Raw genomic sequence first — 25668 nt, 5'->3', positions numbered from 1 at the left:
ATTAATGCTGTGTAGGGACTGCGTTCTTATGTCAGTCCAAAAAAAAAGTAACGTTTTTAAGGCCTTTCTAAACACTTCACGGATTTTTGTGTTTCTTTGGATAATGCAAGTAGCACACTACCTTTTTCCCCAAAAATATTTTATTTATACAGGGGTTTTGCTTGTGCAGAATTGTAAAATTCGAATTGCAGAATATGCGCATACATCCAAAAGCCAAACCACAAAGGGGCGTGCACTAGAAGAAAGCACACTACAGTACATTGTTCAGAACATACAAGGCACTCGACAATCACAGTTGATTAATATAAATAAATTTTATATACAGGTATATACATCATTCTGTCTAATAGAGAGGGATTCTGTTTTTCTCCCGCAAAAAAAAATGTAGAAGTTACAAATAGCAATGAGTGGACTAGAACTGTGCAATAAAATTTCTTGAAATTGGAAATACTTCAGTCAATGCCACTCGCTCTTAAAAAAAAAAAAACCCAGATTTTTGAAAAGTTAAGAAAATTATCCTAAAAAGCAACATACAAAAGTGCTTTGCTGTGCTAGTAAGTTAAGATTGCCGGTAAGTAATACTGTGCTTCTTTATTCCTGCATTTCACCCTGCTTTCGTCACAAAATGTATTAAACATACAAACAAATTATAAAATTTATCATGGCTTTTTTTTTTCAATTTAAGAAAATATCACTTTAAAAGTATTGCTTTTAAAATGTTCGAAACCATGATACTAATGATTCTTTCTGAACATCTGGAAGTCACTTTATCCTATTACTGATAAAAGGCTGATAATTTTTTTTTTTTAAAACCAGGTAGAAAGGTTGACACACAGTTAATGGGTGAGCCTGCGAGAATGAAAGAGGGGAGAGGTTGTCTCATCCCACACGACAGTCATGATAAAGGCATTTCAGTTCATTAAAACGCAGGAAGAGTTCAAAGTCTACTGCATGTTGTGAAGCACAGATGTAACAATCCTGCTGCTAAAAAGCGTTCTAGTTACACCACAGCACCTGACGCACACCAGCGCAGCATCCCTTTAGAGTCTGGTCTCTCAGGGCTGCAGGGTTTTCTGGTCTCTTCCCCCTGCACCCAGACCCTGCGCCTTGCTGGTATGAGCACCGTGACCTTTTCCTGACCTCACTTTCAGACCGCAAGGACTCCCACGCTGCAGAGGAGTGCAGGGCAACAGGCTTGCACAGTGCTGGGGAGCTCCCAGACCTCCAGCCTGAGGGAGGTCGGCACCGGTCAGGGCCGGGGGTACCCCGATTCCGGGGAGCCGGGCCCTCAGTGCGATCCCCGGTCGTTGGCCACGTCCTGCAGTCGGCGCAGCAGGGCCGTCTGGTTGTCCTGGCACAGCCGCTTGGCCGGCGACTGGCCGCCCTCCTCCAGCAGCAGGCCGCGCTTCTTGGTGGGCGTCTCGCCGGTCTTGATCATGCTGTTGATCTCGCGCAGCTTCTGCTCACAAGAGAGGGGGGAGGAAGTTTACAGGCTGAAAGGACGGCGACCTCCGACACGGCAACTCGAGTTTCGGCTGGCCACGCCGGTCACGTCATGAACCTGGCTGCTTTGTGGCAGCTGATCTCGATTTTAGCAACTCCAGCGGTTTTAAAAGAAGCAAGGTCGTGCAATTTGGTTGCTTGCTTTTGCCATTTCATGAAATATTCGATAAATTACAAATAAAGGACAGTGGATGGCATTTCTACATGGGGTTTGAAAACAATCATAATGCATGTTCAGCCCTAGAGCTGCAATAATTCAGCATTGCTTGGAAGAACTTGAAGTTGGTTAGTTATTATAAACAAGGTGTTGTTCCAAATTTGTGGTCACAGCCCCTGCAGACGTGAACAACAGAGTTTGCAGGCCGAGTCACAGACCTTGGAGGGGCTGCTGCTGATGTAGTAGAAGATCTTGTCCCGGGTCGACAGAGGACTGGTGTTCTTGTGGGGGGAGAGGTAGATGGAGTGGTTCTGGGAGAGCAGGACCCTGCGGGGGGACACCGTTCTCACGGCGGGGTACGGCGACAGTGGCGGAGCCTCGGTCTGTAATGGGGAGACAGCACAGCGGCGGATCAGCTGAACTCTGGGCACGCCGTTCACCCCTCGCATGCCCGTACCCCAGCACCTGCTGCCCCTGGGCCCCTCCCTGTGCAGTGCAATTTCATCTTATACAACGCCCTCCATGACAAAAGCATCCCAGAAGCCTTTGCGCTTAACCAAAACATCATTTTTTTCTCCGGCGTGAACCACAATAAAAGGCTCGCGCTGCCCCATGTTGCACAGGACTTCACCAAGCGCTCGGCAGGAGAGGTTAATCATGCAGCGTACACAAGATGGCAGCACCTGATCACAAAGTAGGAGCTTATCTTTTTCCTACATTACTTTGAAGAAGAAACGTTATTCATTCCCTTTTATATTCTCAGGGAAAGTATACCAGCATTAGCACTTGATTGACACTGCTTAGGCACAGACTCTCAGCCCAGGAGGCTTGGGGCTGTTGTAGTTTAAGTATTAAGTACACCGGAGTGGTGGCACTGTGGCTAAGGATCAGGAAGGTTGCCGGTTCAAATCCCACGGCCAGCAAAGGACTCCTACTTTGTTGGGCCCCTGAGCAAGGCCCTTAACCTCAACTGTTCCTGGGGCGCTGTACAATGGCTGACCCTACACTCTGACCCCCAGCTTCTCCCTGGGTGTGTGTCTCATGGAGAGCAAGCTGGGGTTTGCGAAAAGACAAATTCCTAATGCAAGAAATTGTATATGGCCAATAAAGTGAACTAAATGATTACCTGCTTCAGGCCTGGGATAAACTGGTCTGCTTGAGTGAATCGTGCCAACCCATGGGCCTAGAATGCCTGCCCTGCCCCCAGCCCAGTGCCCCTCTTACCCCTGGTGCGGCCAGAGAGACGGGCGAGTAGCGCAGAGCGAAGTCGCGGATGTGCTTGACGTAGACGTTGTTGTAGAAGAGGATGAGGTCACCCCGCTCCTCCTCCTCCTCCTCCTCCTGCCCGGGGGGGGCGCTGCTCAAGTGGGTGGGCGTGGGGGGGGCGCTGCTGGCCTGCGGCACGGGCAGGGTGCTGCTGGAGCGCATGGGCACGGGGCTGGAGTCCCTGCTGGCTGGAGGGCGGCAGGAGACAGGCGGGAATCAGCACCACGCCGCGAGGCCCGCTGCAGGGCAGGGCTTCTGCTCTCGGCAGGTACTGGGATTATTAACACACTGGTTGGAACATGGAAGGCAGGCAACCTCAATGGCCCCTAGTAGCTCTATTACCGTTGCCTCTCTGGAACCTGAAAACTGCTCTTTCCCAGCCTCACTAAATTACTCAGCTGAACACATTTAACCGCCTCCATATAATCTGAAAACTGGAAATCAATCTAGTTCCTCATGAAGTATGCTGTACTGCAGCCCTGCACCCCAATTCTCTGGGTCACCCTAGCCAAGTATGCTGTACTGCGGCACTGCACCCCGATTCTCTGGGTCCCCCTAGCCAAGTATGCTGTACTGCGGCCCTGTACCCCAATTCTGCGGGTCCCCCTAGCCAAGTATGCTGTACTGCGGCCCTGCACCCCGATTCTCTGGGTCCCCCTAGCCAAGTATGCTGTACTGCGGCCCTGTACCCCAATTCTGCGGGTCCCCCTAGCCAAGTATGCTGTACTGCGGCCCTGTACCCCAATTCTGCGGGTCCCCCTAGCCAAGTATGCTGTACTGCGGCCCTGCACCCCGATTCTCTGGGTCTCCCTAGCCAAGTATGCTGTACTGCGGCCCTGTACCCCAATTCTGCGGGTCCCCCTAGCCAAGTATGCTGTACTGCGGCCCTGCACCCCGGGTCCCCCTAGCCCTGCGAGGAGAGCCGGTTGGTCTTACCATGCTCTCGGCCAGCCTCGCTGGGGGAGCTGTGTCTCGCGCTGCTGTCACTGCTGCTGGAGCTCCGCCGCCTCCGCCTGGAGATCAGCACGCTGCGGTACACCTGCAGGAGGGAGACCGCGCCATGAGACTGAGGCCCCCTGCTGGAGACAGCGGGGAACCACAGCCAGACCAGCCACAGTCCCGTTCCTGCAGGGGGACAGGACCCGAGGTGTTGTTCAGCAAGAGCACTTGGGAACGAGAAAGGAATATTCTTGTTTAGAGTGGTGGACAGAGAAGAGGGAATCTGTTTATGGCACATAAGGACACATGAGTGAAAGCATGCCCACAGTGTACAAAGGGCCTCCCTTCATATGATTGTGCCTGTGAGGACAATTCAAGTGAACCGTTCGTTGGCTGGGACTCACAAATGACTCAAAATAGGTAGTATCTCTGTGTTGTGTGTCGCAGAAAAAAGACCTTGAGAGGAAAAAAGTGTTGCCTACTTGAAATAACTAGATTTCAAATGGAACAAAAGTGTTAACTGCAGAAAAGGAGGTTACCACATAATACTGCATAACTCTACGGACGTTTTATTTCAAATGAAACTCGGTATCTAGTTAACAACAATGTTGGGTAGTTGAGTTTAGCTCGCATGAGTTAAGGTGTTTCCAGAAAAAATACAAGTATTAGTCATGGGTATTGGAGATCAAATGTCATGGAGGAATAAATAATGTTTCGCATAACAGGGTAGCAAACAGGACACCTTAAAAAAGGACTACTGCTACTCTGCCTGTTGAGACACAGAGAGCTCTGTAGACCTTTTCGACTCCTCCACTGAAAGAAACAAGCGAAAATCTAAATGCGCAGGCGGGGAGCGGGATATTTTTAAGAAGGCAGGTGGAAGTGGGCGAGACTAAGGTCTGACCTCCTCCTGAACTTTTGCTTTTAACTCCATTACACTAGGGACAACATCACACATTTCAAGAACTTCAGTTAATTTCTGAATGGGAAAATAGTCTGACATGGTTTCTCGGTAACTCCGTGGAATTTACATGCGTTTCTCGAATATATTTGAGCACATGCGACTTTCAGCACCTAGTGCAGTTCAGTGGCTTGCTCCAAGCCCAGCAGGAGTAAGGGAGACACGACCGAGCTGCAGAAAGAGCAGTGCAGCAGTGTGTCTTGGCCGCGAGGCCAGTGGAAAAATACAGAGCTATACCCTCAGGGCACAGCCCCTGTCCTGCTGTCTCTCTGCCCTCCAGCTCTGGGTGTTATTAATATAAACGTGGAGAGACCACACGATCCAACTCACACTGCTGTTGGCCTGGGGCTGTGTCCTGTAGCACTTCATTATATTCTGAAATGACTTGTCTTCTTTGGTCACCTGCAAGAAAGCAAGAAGACATTTCGGGGCGAGATTTTAATGTCAGGGAAAAACAAAACCATAAGGTAAATAAAAAGAAACAATATGAATGCGTATTCAACATCAGATGCCCAGAATAGAAAAACATTGCACGTTGGATCCTATTCCCAGACTAAATGAAATATGTGGCCTGCATGTCAATCTCACCACTACTTGATGGTGCCTTTGTTTTCCAGGCAGCTACTTTCTTCGACTTAGTGGTCCACCAAGTGCTGGATCAGAAAGTGTGGCAGAGAGAAGGAAAAGCTGCTGGTTGCTCACCTTGGCCATGACGTAGATGGCGCACATGAGGAGCTGGTCCAGGTGCCTGTCCACCATGAGGTCAGTGCAGTGGACCAGCGAATACTCAAAGCATGTCCAGATCCTCCTCCGCAGCTCGGCGGAGATGTCCAGCTTGGCACACAGGTCCCGCAGACGTACACTGGCCAGGTGGTACACCTGCCAGGCAGCGAGAGTCAGAACAGATGGTCAAGCTGAGCTCCGTCGCAAAGCCGCGAGAAGATACAGCCGCGGTGCGACCAGAAACACCAGCCAAGAGTGTCGAAATGCACAGAAGTCATATCACCCTGTAACCCACAACTGACAACCCACTGAAGCCCAGCAGGTGTGAGTCTGGCCAGTATCTGGATGTGAGACCTCCTGCAACAACTAAGGGTGCTGCTGGAAGAGGTGTGAGTGGCACCAGTAGGGGGCGCTCACCCTGCGGTCCATGTGGGTCCTATTTCCCCAGTATAGTGACAGGGACACTATACCGTAAAAAGGCGCCATCCTACGGATGAGACGTAAAACCAAGGTCCTGACTCTCTGTGGTCATTCAAAATCCCAGAGTTTTTCTCGAAAAGAGTAGGGGTGCTACCCTGGCATCCGGGCCAAATTTCCCCCTGGCCTTTACCAATCATGGCCTCCTAATAATCCCCATCTCTGAACTGGCCTTGTCACTCTGCTCTCCTGCCCACTGAGAGCTGGTGTGTGATGAGTGAACTGGAGCACTATGGCTGCCGTCGCATCATCCAGGTGGGGCTGCACACTGGTGGTGGAGGGGATCTCCATTACCTGTAAGGCGCTTACCTTCCGGAAGAACAGGGACAGGGAGCCGGTCTTCCTGGGCTTGTTTTCAGCTGGGCTGTGAGCTGCAGGTGCCTTGGCCTGCTGCCCCACGGGCGGCGTGTTCTGCGTGGAGACCTGCGAGGCCACACCGCTGAGCTGCTGCGTGGTTAGAGTTCCAGAGAGAGTCTGGGCCGTCAGCGGCTGGAGGGAGCCCCCAACGCCCGCCGCTTGGCTGGGCATGCTCACCTGGACAGGGATGAAGGTGATGCCGCCATTCTCGTTGGCGATACCTGGAAACGGTGAACCATAATTATTCAGGGTGGTATGGCCAGCATCCCACTCACAACTGGCAGCCCACTGAAGCCCACCAGCTGTGAGCCTGGTCAGTACCTTGGATGGGAGACCTCCTGGGAAGAACTAAGGTTGCTGCTGGAAGAGGTGTTAGTGGGGCCAGTAGGGGGCGCTCACCCTGCGGTCTGTGTAGGTCCTAATGCCCCAGTATAGTGACGGGGACCCTATATTGTAAAAAGGTGCCGTCCTTCGGATGAGACATAAAACCGAGGTCCTGACTCTCTGTGGTCATTAAAAATCCCTGGGTGCTTCTCGAAAAGAGTAGGGGTGTAACCAAATTTGCTCACAGGACTTTACCAATCATGGCCTCTTAATAATCCCCATCTCTAAACTGGCTTCATCACTCTGCTCTCCTCCCCACTGAGAGCTGGTGTGGGGAGGGTTCTGGCGCACTATTGCTGCCATTGCATCATCCAGGTGGGGCTGCACAGTGGTGGGGGTGGAGGGGATCCCCATTACCTGTAAAGCGCTTTGAGTGGAGTGTCCAGAAAAGCACTATATAAGTGTAAGCAATTATTATTATTATTATTATTATTGTTATTATGATGAGTGTCGTTATCAGAGTCCATCCCGGTACATGCGGTTCTGGCGGCAGGCCCGTTACCTTGCACCGGTATGGTGACTGTCTGGCCGTTGTTGGCGGTGACCGTGGCGGTCGCCATGGTGACCACGGTCTGCCCAGGCACGGGGGTGATGGAGATGGCCTCGGCGGCGATGCTCTGCACGGGCACGCTGCTCACGAGAGGGGCCTGGGGGGCTCTGGCTGGACTGCCGGCCTCGGGGGTGGAGTCGCTGTCCAGGAACAGCCTCCTCCGCGCGGTGCCCGTCGGGGGCGAGCGGTAGCGGTCGTGCAGGGTGGCGGGAGACACTGGCGCCCCTGGGGGACACACAGAGAGAGAGGGGGCAGTAGGCAGCCATGGCAACGACATCCTAATACCGAGCCTGGTAGCTCATTTATAAGGTCTTCCGTATGGAAAAATGAACACATCCTCAGAACTCACAGAATAACTGCAGAAAACTGGCGACAGCCAGAACAGGCTGGTATTTGTAGGTGAAACACCCCTTCTTTTCATAACGGTTGTTCTTCCAATTCTTCTTCTGCTTCACTTAATTGACTCATTTGATTAATTAACACTTTGGCCCAGAGGTCCCGTCTGCAGGAGAGGGTGCTCACCTTTCCCCGCACGGATCTCGCTGAGCCTGCTGGGTGTCACAGGGGTGTTGGAGGCACTGGGGCTCTCCGTGCTCTCAAGGTGCTGAGGCTGCATCACCTGAAACACATGGGTGCAGGGAGGTCTGTGCTCGGAGCTGTTTGCTGTGCCCTGAGTATGTGTCCCGTCACGTTTCACGGCGTAGGGTGATTGTTACACGCTGTGTGTGCAGTGAACACACTTTCGGGCCCATTGCGGCCATGTGAGCCAGGGTCTGAGATACAACCACCTGGCTTGGTGGCTTGTTCTATACTCCCACAAGCCCTTGTGTGAGGGACTCCTGTGCGCGGTGTTGGTGTGTCTCATGTGCAGCGTGCAGGGCCAGAGCTGACCTCCTGGCAGGCCGGAGCCCTGTTCTTTGCTTCCCGGATGCTCTCCCACAATGGCGACTCCCCCTTCCAGGCCAGCTTCTCCAGGACCTGCTCCTCCACCCGGTTCAGGTGCTTCACCGCCTCGCGGAACAGCCCTTCCTCCGCCCTCACCAGCACCTCGATCACCTGCGGGGGGCAAGCCCAGTCATTCCCAGTGCTGGTGGACCCCTGGATCCCACCCAACGGCACAGCCTGGTAACTCACCGAACGACACAGGACGGGTTTCGGTAATACGCACTGGAATGGCTAGTGATAACACCTTGTGTAGCTGCAGGGAACCTGCTGAAACAACATGCTTGCGATCGACTCTCGGTGCTCCAAATCAATAATCATCCGCTGTCTAGCGGCTCTTCTAGAAACTAGACGTATCGAAGTGATGGTCGCTCGACTCACTCTATCGATCACGTGGTTTAGCATTAGAATAGTTTAAAGTGCATCATGTCATTCAATTGGCGTCGACCCCTCTTTTTGCACCTTTCGGAGTGAAAGTGCCCACGAACACCAAAATCCGTCCTTGCTGCCCGTTGCAGTTTAGTGACATCTCACCAGGATGTGCCCTGGCAATTAAAAAACGAACTGTTGAATCGCTGCGAATGTCCCTACACTAACAGTACGCAACATTAGAATGCGACCATACTGTATCTCTGGGCAGTGGTTGTGTTTTTCTACTGAGTGCGTCGTCCAGGAGGGCTTTCATTCCACCTCTGCTCTTAATAATCTATTCACTGCCTTGACTGGACACCAGTCCTCCGCTGCCGATTTAAGGAGACCTAGGAGGCCTGCTGGGTTCTGCCCAGAGCTGTGCACCTGTCCTCGCTGCCCCGCTGGGCGGCTTACCTTATAGAACTGGTACGGCGGGAGGTGGAAGATCTCTAGGACGCGGGGGAACTCTCCCGGGGGCCGGTAGGAGAAGATGACCACCTCCAGGCAGCAGGCGAGCAGCGAGCGGTGGAATATGTCCTGCTCCAGGATGCCCTTTCAGAGGCAGCAACGTAAAACGAACAAAAAACAAAAAAAAACAGAAAGCATTTGTTTTCTGTACAGATGGGGGCCGAAGTACTGGCACCTGGTATTTTGTAATGAGCCTGATCCATAAGTCACTCAGTGCAAGCCCTCTTGTTATTAAACACTCGCTCATCCTAACAAGTGACCACTATTGAATGAGCTCATTGGAGATATAGGAAGCCGACACGTATGTCTGTGTCTGGGTCGATACACATGCTCATACTGTCACGTGCAGCGTCCGCCAAGAGGGAAAGGAGGGCTTACAGAGAGGTCGGTGTCCCCCAGCCTCTTCCTCTCCTGATCAATCACCGTCTCCAGCGTTTTGTAGTACAGCGCTTCAGCCAGGCGGAAATACTTCACAGTGAGGTCTGAGGAATGAGAAGACCAGGAATTCTCAGAGAGCTGGTGCTTTGTGTTTATTATACAATTTGCCCCATCAAATATGAAAACCTGACTTTTAAATATCAAATATTAAAGCACACGTACCTGGTAAGGAAGCTGTAACACTACAACCTGCAGGTTCTTACTGACAATCTGTGATGCTGCAAGATGCTTCCCAGTGCAAATCCCACATACTAGCAAACATCACCATGAAACAGGCTTGAAGTAGTGAGCTATCTGGGATACTGACCCTTGAACAGGCTGGCATTCACTTCTCCTTTCCCGCTGTAGCGAAGGCAGAATGTTTCAAACATCTCTTTGACTCTGCTGGTTATTACCAGGGTAGGGTCTCTGGCGCACGACCTACAGACAAGTCACACGGGGTGGCGGGCGTCAGTGAGCAGCAGTGCAGCGCAGCCGCCCAGTCCGACTGTATCCTGGGCTGGGCACACTCGCAGCGAGAAGACGACAAAAAAGACAGCGCAAGAAATCTGAACCTCCTCCTCCGTCGCCGTTTCAAATGCATCTCCCCCCAACCCAGGCCAGTGCAGGCATACAAACACGAGAGCTGGTGCCAACAAGAGGGGCTATTCAGCTCACCCAGTCAGCGTGGTAATTAGGAGTTAATTGATCCCAGGATCTCATTCATCGATTTAAAAAAAAACCCAAAGTATCAACTTCAGCAGGCTGGGGTAGCTTGTTCTGCTTGTTGGATGAGACGTAAAACCGAGGTCCCGGCTCTCTGTGGTCAATAAAAATCCCAGGGCATTTCTCGAAAAGAGTAGGGGTGTAACCCAGACATCCTGGCTAAGTTTACCAGTCACGGCCTCCTAATAATGCCCATCTATGAACTGGCCACGTCACTCTGCTCTCCTCCCCACTGAGAGCTGGTGTGTGGGGAGAGTACTGGTGCACTGGGGCTGCACACTGGTGGTGGTGGTGGAGAAGAGACCCCAGTACCTGTAAAACGCTCTGAGTGGAGTGTCCAGAAAAGCGCTATATAAGTGTAAGCAATTATTATTGTTGTTGCACTGCCACTGGGGACCAGACTGGACTGAGCACTTCACTGCAGGTATCCCTGCTCTGCAGACAGACACCAGGGAGGTCACAGGTCAAATTTAGCTCGCCCTCGAAGGGCGGATTGTGCGCGGACGCAGAGGCCGTGCTGACCTGAGCGCCTGCGCCAGCTTGGCGCTGGGTCCGTGTTTCAGCCCGCTGAGCAGGCCGTGGAGTCGGCTCACGCTCTGCGTCGCCATGGAGACAGGCGTGCCCTGCTGGCTGCTCTCCCGGACGTACCGGCGGCCGGTGAGCGGCGTGGAGAGACGCATGGCGTGGGCCTGGCAAGGCAAGGGTTACAGGTCACGGCTCCAGTGTGATGCTAGAGTCCCCCGAGATTTCAGCACTGCTGGGCTGTCCCCGATATCACACACATGTACATGTATTTACAGAAATCGGAGTAAAAGATTGTGTACTCCAGTCCACACAAACATCCGAATGCATTAATTCTGCATGTCTAGACATTAAGCAGAAAGTAGGCAATGCTAAAAATCAGATCATGCATTCTACATTTATCTCTGCAGAAGGTCTATGTGCTAAGTGGGTCGCGTGGAGAAGTCTGTAGTGACCGCTTCATTCCTAGACTACCCAGATCCCGTGTGGAAGCGTCTCTTACTCTGCTCTGGCTGTGAGCCTCAGTGCTGTGATCCATGGCTTCTGCTGCCCCCACGCAGTGGTGCTGCCCAGGTGTGCCAATTTCCTCGCTGGCGTCCTCTGCCAGGAATATCCTCTCGTCCAGGCTCCCTGTCGCCAACACGTGCTCCTCATACACTCTGTTCAGAGCTGCGCTGCAGCACGCAGGAGGAGAGAGAGGCTGCAGGTGACTACGGGGTCTCACTGCGGCACTGAGAGGTCTCTGCTCCCTGGCAGTGCTCACTGATATTTTCTAACCACACATCCACTTGTTTTACCTAAAGGAGACTGACCACTAGTGTTCAGAACACTGCCAGCACAACATACAGCGTGATCCCGGGATTCAGGAAGTGATAGCAGCAGAGAAAACAAAATAATTTATTGTTGTCAGGAGCTAAAAGAGTTCTACATGCTGAAACCCACCCTGTCGCCTCATTCTTTCATTTCTGTTTTCAGTTCACAAAGTTATATTTTAAACCAACCCACTCGGAAACAAACTATTTTTATATAATATCATCTAAAATCACACAAGTGTTTGTATCACATCTAACACGCTAGTTTTACAAGCATGCGCTGAACCCTGGCACTGTTCAAATCCAGGTAAATGTTTTGATCCTGAGAGTGGACAGGGGCAGATCGGGAGAGACCGAAACTTACAAGCTGTCTCCAAAATTCACTGGATCCAAAAAACCGGTTAGGTTTTCTTCCTTTCCCTTTAAAATCTGTTAAAGAAAAAGAGGGGTTAAAAAAAACACTGGTCTGTGACAGGAATACGAAGTAAGTAACTCTGGTCAGGGCGGATTAAACTGTGAGCAGTGAAGGTCTCGCAGCTGGTTAGTGGTGAGCATGCAAGCCAAACTCCACACTCTATCACCTCATAAAACACATGGTACACCTGAAGCAGGCCCAAGCCAAGCAGTCCTGCTTGTATAGATTATAAATTAACCATCACGCCATCAGTTAGGCCTTGTGCCAGTATGTCCGTGACTGGATAATGTAGCAAATTCTTCACTTCACTTTATTGGCCCTATACAATTTCTTGCATTAGGAAATTGTCTTTTCACAGACCCCAGCTTGCTCTCCATGAGACACACAGACAGGGAGAGAAGCTGGGGGTCAAAGTAGGGTCGGCCATTTATGCAGCACCGCTGGAGCAGTTGGGGTTAAAGGCCTTGCTCAAGGGCCCAACGGAGTAGGATTCCTCTGCCGGCCGCGGGATACGAACTGGCAACCTCCCAGCCACAGGCGCAGATCCTGAGCCACAGAGCCACAGCACCACCCCTTACACTGGGGCCAGTATGGTAGCCTACTGGAAGACAGCCTCCTACCTTCTTGTCAAAGAGTTTCTTGATGAAAGGCTTCCAGAAGTGCTCCTTCACCCCCTTGGCCTCCAGCACCAGGCCGTCATGCAGCTCACACAGCTTCTCGATGAAGCCCAGCGGGCCTGGGCCGGGCTTGTAGTCCTTGCTGCCGAACTCTTCGGGCAGACCTGGCCGACGCACACAATCGCACAGGTCAGTCAGCAAGCCCTGGTCCACACGGGGGGGGCAGCTGCCGCCAGATACAGTCTAATTCACCGAAACCACAGACATGAGGCGCTCTCACAGTACTGCAGCTCTGAACTGAAAAAGAAATCCTCCATTCCACAGCAAGCTCTCCAGATGATCAAAGCTATATCGCAAAGTGACGCAGATCTAATTTAAAAACAGTGCAGTTTTTCATCTTAGCAATCTCTGTTTTTTTGTTGTTGTTGTTGTTGCTGTTGTTTTCAATAAATGGAAGTTCTTAACTGAAAGTTCAGATCACAATGGGGATAACAGCAGACAAGTCAATCTCATCCGCAAATCCTTTATGGAAAAAAGAAGGATGAGGAGGCCTAAAAGGAGAGCTTCTGAGATACTGTGTGTTTATCATATGGTAAAACTTGAGTACGGTTTATCTTTCTTTCTCTGCAGGGAACCACTTGGAAATCAGGATCAGGTTTACTTTGCTGACTCAATGGAAACTTTTTCAGTTTCCCCCCCACCCACTAAGTATTAGCACATGTCTTCTTTATTAAGCCAGGTTACTGTCATTCCTCTCCCCCGCCGACAGCCAGGCCCACAGCTTTGTCCCTCAGCTGCTTTGCGCAGATATATTTATCACAGAGGCTGAGAAATTCACTGGCTCTGCCCAGCGCTCCATCTGCCCTCAAGATGGGTTAATGGCCTCCTGTGGTCTGCAACCTAAACCTCTGTACAGAAAAGACAGGACTCCGTGCCATGGAAAAGAGGAGAGAAATGTAGGACTCAGATGGAGGAAAGTGACAACTTTGTACAAAGGGACTTTGTTCCAGAAAGAGAAATTATGTTTTTTTTTTCTAATAAGGAATCCCATAGTGTTAGGGAGTTTGCCTGACTGTACAGCAGCCACACAGAAAGATCAAAGATAGACTGGAAAACCTACAATCTGCCTACATCTTCTTCAAAGGTTCAAAAGAATCGGTGTCTCGACAAGTCCACTCTCCCGCCACGCCGGTACCTTTAAATCCAGGGTTGAGCAGGTCCTTGCGTCCAGGGCACAGAAGGGCGTTGCAGTACACCAGGTCCAGCGCACACAGCAGCAGGTGATAAGAGTTCACCAGGTCATCACTGATCATGGGGAAGTTCCCTGTGAAAAAGAGCTGAAATGACAAACTGCTCTGCCTTTGTCTTTCGCGGCTCACATACTGTATATTAACCTAAAACCAACCATCTCCTTCACTGCAAGCTCGGGTCATTAAGCTGTTTTAATGCCCACCCCATGTATTCGTTATGGAATAGGGACACTGCCAGGATTTACAGTTGTTCTGCGCAGTTCTTTGATAGAGATCAAAACATTCAAGAGGTTCCCCTGAAAGCAGGTGAACTAGTAGAAACACACACAAACAGGAAAATGTAACCAAGACCAGAACATACAAGAACAATCCTAACATTTCACATTTGAAAAAAATGTTTAGATCTTGTCTTCTTCAGCTTCAAGACAGTGCACACTATGGTGTTATAAAAGAGCACATGCAGAGTTTATAATAATAAGCCATGAATACGGATCAACCCCCCAAAACTCTGCATCTCCCTCTCGACAGCTTTTTTAAAGAGCAACTGGCTTCTCTCCATGGTTAACCTGTAAAACAGATTATAAGCTTGTAGTTGTGAGAGAGAAACTGTGTGTTAGAGCAGTGATGCAGAAAGAGCCTCAGCATTTCTACCTCACACATCTGGTGCAATAACACTGCTGGCCCCCTGAGAATTCAGGATTTGAACCTGCAGCCCCCTGACCTCCACAACAACACCGACCTAAGACAGGGTTTTTGAATTATAAAATCCAAATGAATGCTCCTGAAATTATATTGAAGTGAAACTATTCTGACATTGCCTTATAGCATCGTTTCCAGCCTGAATACAGGATTTGAAACTCACCCTACACATTTGTGTTTTGTTCAGTGGGTTACAGCACAAACACATATATATATATACGCCTGACATTGTTGTTAATGCTGAATAAGGGAAGCAGACAACAACAACATGTAATAATGCAAAGCACACGTCCAATTTTATGGGCTTGAATGGTTTGGTTCTGGATGACATCAGTGAACTGTTAACCCCCTGCAACTCTCAAGACCCTTTCAGTTCCAAATACCAGGTTTTAAACACATAAAGACTGTGCTTTCTGTTCTGCACCACTAAAATAAGATAAGATAATATCACTTTATTGGCCATATACAATTGTATTAGGAATTTCACTTTTTGCATAAACTAGCTTGCTCTTCATGAGACACACAGACACACAGATGGGGAGAGAGATGCTTGGGGTCAGAGCCTAGGGTCAGCCATTTACTGTATACGGCACCCCTGGAGCAGCTGGGGTCAAGGGCCTTGCTCAGGGACCCTACGGAGTAGGATTCCTCTGCCAGCTGCAGGATACAAACCAGCAACCTTCCAGCCACAGGCGCAGATCCTTAGCCACAAAGCCACCTGTATTAAAGCCCCTGTATTAAAATCTTGCAAGTCAATCATCACTTTCAAATCCTACCTTAATGTTCTTTTACACCCAGGTTAATTCACTGTGTTAAATACTGTACACCTGTCTCTTTTCATTGTCTGTTTTATTCGGCAGAGCCTCAAGAGACAATGAAAGGCCCATTATAAAATAAAGGTTATAATTACCAGTGACTCTCAAATTCCCTTGTCAACCAAAGGGTAAACTTCCCTCCTCAGCTGTTTCATTAGCAAAGCTCTTCCTTATTTACTGCAACACACTGACACTGAAAACAGTGTTAATGTGCTGAGTCGGGAGCCGAGTCCAGGCAGCCCCAGGACCTCATGGCACTTGGCCAAAGACGTCACCTCGGTGCCCCACCTCGGCTGGGATCACACACGAGTCACTCGGGCACATCTCTCACGCTCCTCTCACTTCCTGTGCCTTTCCCAGCACACAGCCTCTGAGCGGCAGAACGTTCTCTTCACCAGCGCCTCTTGCAGAAAACACAGTGTTCTCTCACAGTGAATGACGGAATAAAAGGGGTTTTTAACTGCTTCTATCAACTTTTAGAACGCTTTGCCACAACTGCTGCTGAAAACAAGATTTAAAAATAGTTTTGATATTTTTAACCCTATGCACTGCATGCAGGCCGTCTCTATGTTGCAGAAATAAAAAGGTACATCAAATTAAAAGCAGGAATACACGCAAACATCTTGCATTTAAATGGTTTCTACAGCAAATGTGTATCAGAACAATTTCTGGATTAGTCACACAGAACCTAAGACAAAGTATTTTTTTAAAAACCTAAGATCTCCACAACAGTATCCTGTGCATATCCCACTTAAAGTCACACCCTGGGAGCAAATTCCAGGGAAGATAATGGTTTACTTACTCTCCTTCCACAGAGATCAAAGCACCCACAAAGAGAAAACAATAAGAAGGACCAAGCAGGGAGAGATCTCAAAAGCACATAACAAGTGTGCACAGCCAGCTCAGAGCAGGTCTTCATGCACAGCCACAGAGCGGGCTGACGCAGATGCAAGGAAGCTGTGCTCATTGGCCCTGGCGGGCCCAGGCTCTCTCGCAGACAAGCCCTGACTTGTCATCTGCGAGTGGTTGCTATGATAAGGCCCGGGGCCTGAGACAGTCTGCTAGCACAAAGAAACAGGATGCCCCCTGCGGGAATGTGTTCGGGCCTATACCTACTGTAGCTCTCCACCCCCTCCGCTCACAAACTGCAGCCACACGGACCCTCCCGCCCCTCGGCCCACACAGGACCTCGATCATCCTGCGCCCCAGAGTTACGCAGGGAAGGCTCTTTCCCACATCCACAGTCTGAACTCTCGACTACGGCGGCACTTGCTGCATTGCAACAATATGAACGTTCTCATTGAGCGGTGCTTCCTCAATCGTATGCACAGTGGGCTCAATAATTATAAACAGCACAGATAATGAGTTCTATTTTATTCCCAAAAATGGGAATAAAACTACAAGCTTTAATTCTAATATAATTATTTCTAATCAAGTGTTTTCAACTGAGTAATATTTTTTTCCCACAAAAACACAGGTGTCTGCAGTTTTCTGGGAACAGAAAATAGATGATCTGTGCTGTTTATTTTATATTGCTTTTATTTGTTCACTTGTGTTTTATACTTTCTTTGTTTTAATTATTCAACACACTGTACATACTTGCAGCATAACCTACTGTTATTTTGGTGCCCTTTATCGTTTTTGCTTTTATTTCTATTAAGGTCTATAACTCATATCAACATTGCTAAATTCTGTACTTTATATGATATTCTTTGAATTTCTGTCTTACACTGAATTATTCCATTGTCTTTCTGTATTTTTGCCCTGTAATAAATGTATGATGCTTGGAAAAAGATTACTATTATGTGATGTAACCTATAAAATATTCTACATATCTGCCACTAAGAATCCTTACTCATCAAAAATTTATAAATTAAAAGTGTGCCCAATTCATACTGATGATAAAAAAACAGGAGCTGTGCTTTAGAAAAACAGTATCAATGCTTGTTTTATTTTATTTGACACTTTTTTTACTTTCAGGGGATACAGTTAGCCAATTTCTTTGTACACAATTTCTGGAACCTTTTTATAGAACTTGATATGCTGAAACAATCTGGGTAAAGTACCTTTTTCAAAAGCGTGTGGGTTTGCACTGCAAATTCATACGACTGCTCTGTTCGTATATCCCTAATTCAGATTCCCAATCCAGGATTCTTTTCTAATTCAGATTACCACACCCAATGTGAATGAATGGAACAGCATGTACACTGGCAACAGTAGCACTAAAACAACAGCAAGCTACTGAACTGCACACAAAACGCAGACACATTTATTCAGCTGCCTGCTAAGTCTGCAGAGAATGGTCAATATGGCCCAGAAGATCATCGGCTGCGGTCTCACCGAGATTAAACAGCTCTATGAGGACCGCTGCCGTGGTAGAATTCTGGCCATCACAGAGGACAGTCACCACCCAGGGCATGAGCTCTTCACCCCACTGCCCTCAGGCAAGAGATATAAGAGCATACGGACACTTACCACTAGATTCTTCAATAGCTTCTATCCACAAGCAGTGAGACTGGCGAACACATTTAGCCATCCCCCTCGGACCACACCTACACCATCACCATCTACCTCATTGTAATTTATTTATTGTACGTCTCCAGTCATTGTTTACACGTCTGTATTGTTTACATTCAAACTGTCTACATGTTTACTTGCACATTGTCTATTGTTTGTTTGTACATTGTCTTGATGCACTGTTTGCACCTTGTTTTGTTTTTTACAATTGTTTTACAATCGAGAGACTTTCTGTAAGTAAGAATTCCATTGTACCAGTACCGGTTACATATGGCAATAAAGTTCAAGTTCAAGTTATCTAAGTGTACTGAAGTATCTGCCGTTGTACACAACGTTTGTATTGCTGCTCTCAAAAACTGTACTGAAAATACAAATATTGTTATTAAATATTTATTTTTCATTAGCTCAAAAATCTACAACACAACAAGAACAAAGGATGCATTTCACAGTGCATTGCACCTCTAATTCAACACATTGCATCAACGTTATTTTCTTGCTCTGCATCAATTACATTGAAAGCCTGCAACACCCCTCACACAACAAGATGTCAGTTCAGCTGACTGGGGAGGGAAGCACCCCCTCCATCTCACTCCAGAGCCTGCACTGACCTCACAGGGTGCACGCACCTGCACAAAGCACCCAAGCTGAACGATCAGAGCAGAGGAGTCGGGCTTCGGCATGGAAACCAATGAAAGCAATAAGTTCCGTTTCTGTCTTTAGAGGAATCAGGTCTCCAGCTGACAAGGAGCAAGTGTTGGCAAGCCGGTGCATGATGTGGCATGCACAGACAAAGCCCCTCTGCGCTGAGGGGCAGTGAAGGGGCGTGTCAAAGCCTTCTGCTCCAAGCGCAACAGCAAGCAATACCTAGGAAGACACGTACTGAGCAGTCTGACGCTGAGCTGCTGTCCCCCCTTCCTAGAATCAGCAAATTCCTGGCCATGCAGAGATGGCCAAAGATCCACACCAGTGTGGGACCAGTCATATGCTGCTGTGTTAGCAGACACATATATAAGGTCCATTTGCAGGGTTTGCAAATATTTTAAAATCTCCTCAAAAGGCTGCACTGTAAAAGCAGCACACAGCCCAATCAAAACTCACTGTTCCTCTGTCACAACCTGAATGTCCTCAGAGCTGACTCACAAGCAACATACGTGCTGACAGTACATGCTACATCTACAAACCAACTATCAGTTATATGACAGGTATTCGATATGTTACCTATGTAAATAATCAATCAATGAACTATCAATCCGAGGTAATTGTTATCAATTATCAGAGCACAGTGAAGAAAGCAGCACTACAGTGTGATCATCCTGTCAGCAACTTCCAAGCCCTCAACAATATATATTCGATTTTCAATTTCAATTTATTTTTATATAGCGCCTTTCACAACAAGGTTGCCCCAAGGCACTTAACAAAGCTATATGTTATCTATATAAAACATCCATCAATAAATTACCAATCAGTTGAAGTAGTATTATTGTCAGACAAAAGTAGAACCCCTCTACAGCTGCACCCATCTTGGCAGTAATCTTGTCTGTAATAATACATTCAGGTACATTTGTTCCGGGACATCTGGTAAACGAATAAGTAGATGCCTTTAAACTGATATAAAACATTCTATCAGATAAAACCGCTGTGTACATTGAACACTTTCAGCTCACAGGAGGTGTGCCCTGAACTTAATGTGTGGAAACTCTGACTCACTTATATAGCACCAGTGGCTCTTGATTCTTTGGTTTAGCAAGTTAAGACAATGTGCTCATTATTTCAGAGAAAAGCATTCCCCATCGGATTGGATCAAAGGGCACAGCTCAGCTTACATATTAAGAGGTCAATTAAATTAACACTGTTAAAAACATTTATTTAAATGCCAACTGCTGTGTTAATGCGAGACTGTCACGAAACACTGAAGTCATCTGATTTATTGTTAAGAATATTGACAGATCATCTGTATTGGAAAAATCGGGCATTATAAAACTTGACAAATTCACTCTTTCTTCCCAACTCAAAATGCCCTGAAACTAGGATATAAAGTGAGCTTCTACCAGCATTCTAAAATCCTTCTGATAACATTCTGGGGACATTTATGATGTGGAATGCCATGTTTACATTGCAAAGCACAAGAGGTAGTAGAATTTGAGGACTGAGGATGGGACCATGGGAATTTTGACTAATGAAGTTAAGTGTGCTTTTGTAGGCAGACAGCCTTGCAACAGCACTGGTCTCACTGGACTCTGCTGTTAAGTGATTATTGTTTGTAGTGTTCCCATAAAGAGAAACAAAAACTGAATAAAATTAACATAAATTTAGCACTGTAGTTATTCACTATGTAGTTCATTACAATAATTAATTTATAAGTCTATATAAAACATTAATAAATTGACTGTTTCTAATAATATAAATGAGAGCGAAATATATATCCAGTCTGCAAAAACTTAAAATACATAAAGGACAGTTTATGACTTCTACTTATTGTGTGACAAGATATGTGGTGATGCAAAACTGTGAACTTTAGAACGAGCGAACTTTACAAAACAGCACAAGGCCCACACTTCCTATCAAATGCCCAGCACAATAACCAATACAACAAATCCTATCACATGGAATATGAAGCACATTTGCCGTGCTTCTGAGAAATATTTACTTTAGTCATTGTTGTAAACAAACGTTTTAAAGTTGAAGCAGATACCTCTGCCCATAGCTTTTAAGCCTTAAAATACTATTTGAACCACAAAATAGCATTTAAAAGAAGTAAAATGTACTTCTCTTCCATATGTGCAAATGCACCTACTGTACAGATAACCAGCTTGCTCTGATGTTGCGGAGGACTTGATGGGCTGTGTGAGATCGTCCCTCCGCCCCTGCAGCCCTACTCACCCTTGGCGTGAACAAACAAGATCCAGCAGAAGCTGAAGACCTCCGACACGGTGCAGGGGTGGCGTCTGCTGGAGATAAGAACAGTCAGCCATGCTTTAGCAATCCTCTGTCGTGAGCACAGGGCCGGCTCTTGTCTGGGGCGAACTAGGAGCCACTAGGGGTGTGTGCAACACAACACATTTTTTAATCGGCATGTTCGAATGTGAACCTAAACAACCCCCCAGTGGCACTTTCCATTGCTGCTGTGCTAATCTGGGCTATTAAAGTCTGTTAGTTATAAATTATAATATTATTGCTTTCGAATGCAAGTGTAGCAGTTTATTTAATTGTGCGGTAAATGACTCTCGTCTTCTGTGTCTTCTGCGTAAGATGACGATACCAGTGCAGTTTGAGCTGCTGCTACGCTGGGTGCTGTTAGTTTCATTTCGGAAAATTAGTAAATGTTGTGACGATCAATTTTATTCATCTTTCATTACATCTAACGTAATCAAGCGTTACACGTGACCTTTGACTTTCGTTGCAAACTATGTTGTAATGAGTTAAAACTAAAATCATGTCGCTGCAAATAATAAATGCACATGGTCCCCCAAAAGGACGCTGAAATATGAGATGGAGCAGGATAAGTGATTTCAAAACAGAGGTACGTCAACTCAATTCATGTATGTAATAACACATTTGTATTCCATGTGGTTTGAGTCAGATCCATGTGACTAGCGAACGGGACACAAGCCAATTTTCTAGCTAGAAATATAGACTACTTGAGGTGGTTTACAAGAAGTTAGGTTTAGTAGTCCCATTTCATGTTATTAGTTTCAATGTTAAAATACGTTATCTTTGTAAAATGTGTGCTTCTTTTGTTCTTGTTTGTAATTCGTTTTTCATGTGCTCTTGAAGGCCAATAATAATAATAATAATAATAATAATAATAATAATAATAATAATAATTTAAAATAGTTTTTTAGTTATATAATCCATTTATCTAATTGTTCTAACTAGTGAAATAAGTTTGGGTGGGAGCTGGTAATAGTAGTGTATGTGTAAATTGGGATCTGGAGGGTCCCCTTTCCAAGATCTTGCCTGGGGTCCCCAAAAAACTGGGGTCCCCGGCAAGGAGAATTCGAGCTGAGGGAGGATCAGAGCAAACTGCAAGCTGCTAACAGCTGGAGTGAGTGGCACGACTCCGGTCGGGACTAAGCTGAAAGCAATAGAGAGAGAACTGGCTGGTGTGTCACTGTGCCAGAGCCAACGAGAAACTGGACTTGAGCTCATTCTGGGCCAGAAGGTGACACAGCTGGACACCGCTTTCACGCTCAAGACTCGGGGACAGAGACCGCCAGGCTTTCCTGTCGTCGCGGCACTGAAAAAAGCAGGGGGCGGCCGGCGGACTGACCGCTGCTTGCGGCTCCTCTGCACCCGCGGGGGGTCCTGGGAGGGGTCCCGGAAGATGTCTTGGAAGATGGGGGCGTACTTCTTGAAGATGACGGCGGAGACGGTGAAGTTCCTCTCCAGCTTCCTGGTGTGCTCGCGGAAGTGCGGGGGCAGGCTGGCCATGTCCTCCCACTTCTTCATCTTGCTGAAAAACTCAATCAGGCTGCCAGGCCAGGGGAGCCGGGGTTAGGGACGCGGGCGTTTAGCCTCTAGTCAGCTTGGTCACTGCAAGCCTGCAGTCATATTCCTTTGTCTGGCTGATGCCTTTGTCCAAACTGACTTACGTGTGTACCCAACTGTCCAGCTATACTGCTGGTATTTCATGAACAATGTTAATACCAGTCCCAGTGAATACAAGCATGGGATCGCTGTAAGCATAAATAAAGAATATTGAGAGGAGAGCACCTCCTTAGTTATTTTTAGTGCTTTTTTAAATGAAGAGCTCAACCTGCTGACAGTCCCTCTGTTCACTCTCCTGACTGAAAGATTCCAGTCTCCTGCCGGACTGTAGCAAATGAAAGAACTGGACACATTTGGCATTACCATACCTTGAGTCCAGCCTTATCTATCCTCCCCTTACAGTGTCAATGAGGTATCTCGCTCAAGGGTACAACAGTACTGGCTCACAGGGGTTTGAAGCATCCAGGAGCCCAATCACCACCCTAAACTGCAGCTCTTCTCAGCCTCGTGCACATCTCATCGTGTGAAGCGTGTTCCGAAACTTCTGGCCGACATTTTCCAATTCAACCGCGACCTTCTAAAGATAAAGTGGTTCCTAAAAACGCATGGAAGGATGTTGCCACATAGAGGGCCTTGTGTAAACTCAATGGGTAAGCCCTTTCATCCCAGCAAGTCAACCAGACAAATGAAAAATACACAACTCCCCACATGAGGTTCTTCCATTAAGATAGCTGCAGTGGTATCAGCACCCTGAGGTCGTGTTTTCTCCGGATGAGAAGGAAGAATGGCTCTTCACCCTTCTTGGCTTTGCCTCTCCACCCTCTGGCGTACCTACCTCTGCTCAGAGCAGCGCAGGATCCTGGTCAGCGAGACGTAGTTCCCCTCCGCCGTGCCCTTGCCCACAGTGGGGACGGCCGTCCTGCAGGCCACGTACAGAGAGCAGGCCAGCCAGTGGAGCTCGCTGCCCTGCGGGGGAGAGGAGACGGGGGGAGGGTGGCAGGTCTGCAACACTGGCTCTGGCTCTTGGGCTTGCAAGTCCAGCACAGAGAGAGCGCATGTTTCATCTCCCACGCTTCCTGTTGTTTTTAAGCACAACTCCCTTCTGGGGGGCTGATAACACACAATATCTGCAGGGGACCTGCAGGGTTCCTGTGGGTTTTCAATACCTGGAATATGGACTTCCTTGCTTTGCGTGGTAGAGTGCCTGTGGCCCTTTGCTGTACTTTCCTCAGGGTGACCTCAGTACAAAGGAGGAGGTAAGACGCACACTAATGCCTCCAAAACGTCTCACCCTGAGCCAAAGATTTATGTTCTTTTCCTCTCGCAAAGGGCACTGCGCCTTCCTGGCAGGGCTCTGTAGTGTGAAATCTGAAAAGAGGCTCCTTTTTCAGTGTAGCTGCCGTATCCCTGCTTTCAAATCAAATCAAATCAAAGTTTATTTATCAAATGCACAACAATACATCGTGCAGCAGTGGTTGCTGGCAACTAAATGTCTTTTCCGCGAGCTCACCAAAATCACAAGAATCTCAGAAATCACAAAAATCACAAAAACACCAAAATCACAAAATTGAGGTTATGAAAATAAGGTTTCATAATGATAGATGTCACCTTATTTTCATTACCTCAATTTTGTGATTTCTGTGTTTTTGTGATTTCTGTGATTCTTGTGATTTTTGTGATTTTCCAGTGCGTCTGTAGGGATTTCGGTGTGCCTTGAGTGGCCAGCTTGCTGAGACACGGCATCGTATTTGGTGGCGATATATTTCTACTGGATTATACAATATGACCACAGTGTCCAGTCCAGTCAGGGCTGGGAGGAGTGATGCAGAGCTCAGATCAGAAGGAGATCAATTCTGAAGCCCTGCTCACTGAACTCAAGGACCAGCAGCTTGGACTTCTTGAATATTTGGAAAGCAACACTTTAACACTTTTTTTTATATATTATATTATTGTAATCTAGTTTAGATTATGTAAATAGCTTCTTTTTCATTTGATGAAAAATATTTCAATTTTTAAATGGAAATAAGGGCCATACCCAGACATTTCGTTAAGTTACAGCAATTATGATACAACCAAATAACTGAAAATCATCATCATGATCATCATCAATAATAATAATAATAATAATAATAATAATAATAATAATAATAATAAATTCTTGAGATGTGGCTAGACGTTTTTATCAAATACAATATTGATATCAGTTTTCATCGGAGATCGTTCCGTTGGCGTATGTCTACGAATACAATAATTGTTTTAATTCATTTATTACCGTTCACACTCGGAAAATAACAAAGCAATAATCTAAAAAAGGTTATATATTATTAATTAAAAATGTTCGCTCCCAGCAAACACCTTTTACTCGACTAAAGCCGCCCAGAAAACGACATATACGGGTTGATTTTAGTAAAGGTTCAAGATTGTATACCATTTCTATTACGATGTCGGTCCTGGGCTGAAAATACCAATTCGCCACACAGAAACGATAACGATAGGTTGCCAAGCCGATGGCCCTCCCCTCCGCGTCGCATCGTTAACACTCACAATAATGTAAGAGAAAATAATGTCATTACATTGTACGAGGATATTTGCCCCTTTTCTTCTTTTAAAAAAGCTACTTGGGCTACATTGCAATAGGAAATAATATTGATTGGTCAGTGCGAGTTTGTGCTTAGGGACTTTTTGGATCACTACCATTTTACAGTCTCTAAACCGGTGCGATTGTATTGCACTTGGCTCGGCTGTCTTACCTCTAAGGTGTAGTTTTTGTTGATTTTTTCGTAATTCCTCCAGGCTTCATCGCCGGCCGCCTCGTCCATATTCAGCGCCCTGCAGAGATCCTCAAACCTCTGTCTCGTCGCCTGAGAAGCCTCTTCCTCTTCGTTCATATTTGTTTTATTGCACTCTTCGCTCAACTCGAGATTAAACAGACACCAGCCCAAAGGAAAACCACTTCAAGGCTACGAGGGCATGACAAGAAGCTGCATTAGCAGTTTCGAAAAACACTTTACTAAAATGCATGCATAAATTAAAAGGCAAACCTGTATCGGTGTTTTGTACAGTGCAATTATGTAGCCCTGTACAGTGTAGCCATTTAAATGCCTTTTGAGTGACAGCTGCTACTGCCGTACGCTGGATCCGTACAGATCCCCTCCACAGCGCACTGCTGCGCAGAGTTTCTGGCGTAACAGCTTTGGTAAATTAGCGGTAGCCTGCGACCAAAGCCCGCCCCCAAAACTGCGTCCCACTTTT

At 47.3% G+C, this 25668-nt stretch overlaps 1 protein-coding gene across 4 annotated transcripts; it reads right to left on the bottom strand.

Annotated features, from left to right (window-relative positions):
- Window positions 1-122: 122 nt before the first annotated feature.
- rbl2 (retinoblastoma-like 2 (p130)) lies at window positions 123-25531 on the bottom strand. 4 transcript variants are annotated; one of them, XM_015368645.2, is made up of 22 exons: window positions 25167-25531; window positions 23252-23382; window positions 22199-22399; window positions 20809-20876; window positions 13843-13971; window positions 12651-12811; window positions 11980-12044; window positions 11306-11477; window positions 10804-10970; window positions 9884-9996; window positions 9517-9620; window positions 9085-9222; window positions 8209-8373; window positions 7840-7936; window positions 7270-7542; window positions 6336-6604; window positions 5529-5705; window positions 5157-5228; window positions 3863-3965; window positions 2885-3114; window positions 1879-2043; window positions 123-1459 (listed from the first exon to the last, which is right to left on the bottom strand). In XM_015368645.2, exons 1-22 carry the CDS (start codon window positions 25302-25304, stop codon window positions 1289-1291), a joined length of 3309 nt encoding a protein of 1102 aa, XP_015224131.2. In that variant the 5' UTR covers window positions 25305-25531; the 3' UTR covers window positions 123-1288. The 4 variants fall into 4 exon arrangements, with proteins under 4 accessions (XP_015224131.2, XP_006641540.2, XP_015224132.2 ...); XM_006641477.3 differs by having other exon boundaries at window positions 20809-20873; XM_069181397.1 differs by lacking the exons at window positions 123-1459; window positions 1879-2043 and having other exon boundaries at window positions 2928-3110.
- Between the last annotated feature and the right edge of the window lie 137 nt (window positions 25532-25668).

Source organism: Lepisosteus oculatus, chromosome 20 (genome assembly GCF_040954835.1).
Source record: "Lepisosteus oculatus isolate fLepOcu1 chromosome 20, fLepOcu1.hap2, whole genome shotgun sequence".
Lineage (NCBI taxonomy): Eukaryota > Metazoa > Chordata > Actinopteri > Semionotiformes > Lepisosteidae > Lepisosteus > Lepisosteus oculatus.
This window is presented reverse-complemented; position numbering and strand designations above follow the sequence as displayed.

Excerpts from the sequence above, each read along its gene's own strand:
- rbl2 (XM_015368645.2), bottom strand. The coding sequence starts at position 25,304 with ATGAACGAAGAGGAAGAGGCTTCTCAGGCGACGAGACAGAGGTTTGAG. Across the intron at positions 12,812-13,842 it reads GCTCAACCCTGGATTTAAAG|GTCTGCCCGAAGAGTTCGGC; the intron begins GTACCGGCGTGG and ends TGCGTCGGCCAG. Across the intron at positions 3,115-3,862 it reads CGAGGCTGGCCGAGAGCATG|CCAGCAGGGACTCCAGCCCC; the intron begins GTAAGACCAACC and ends GCCGCCCTCCAG.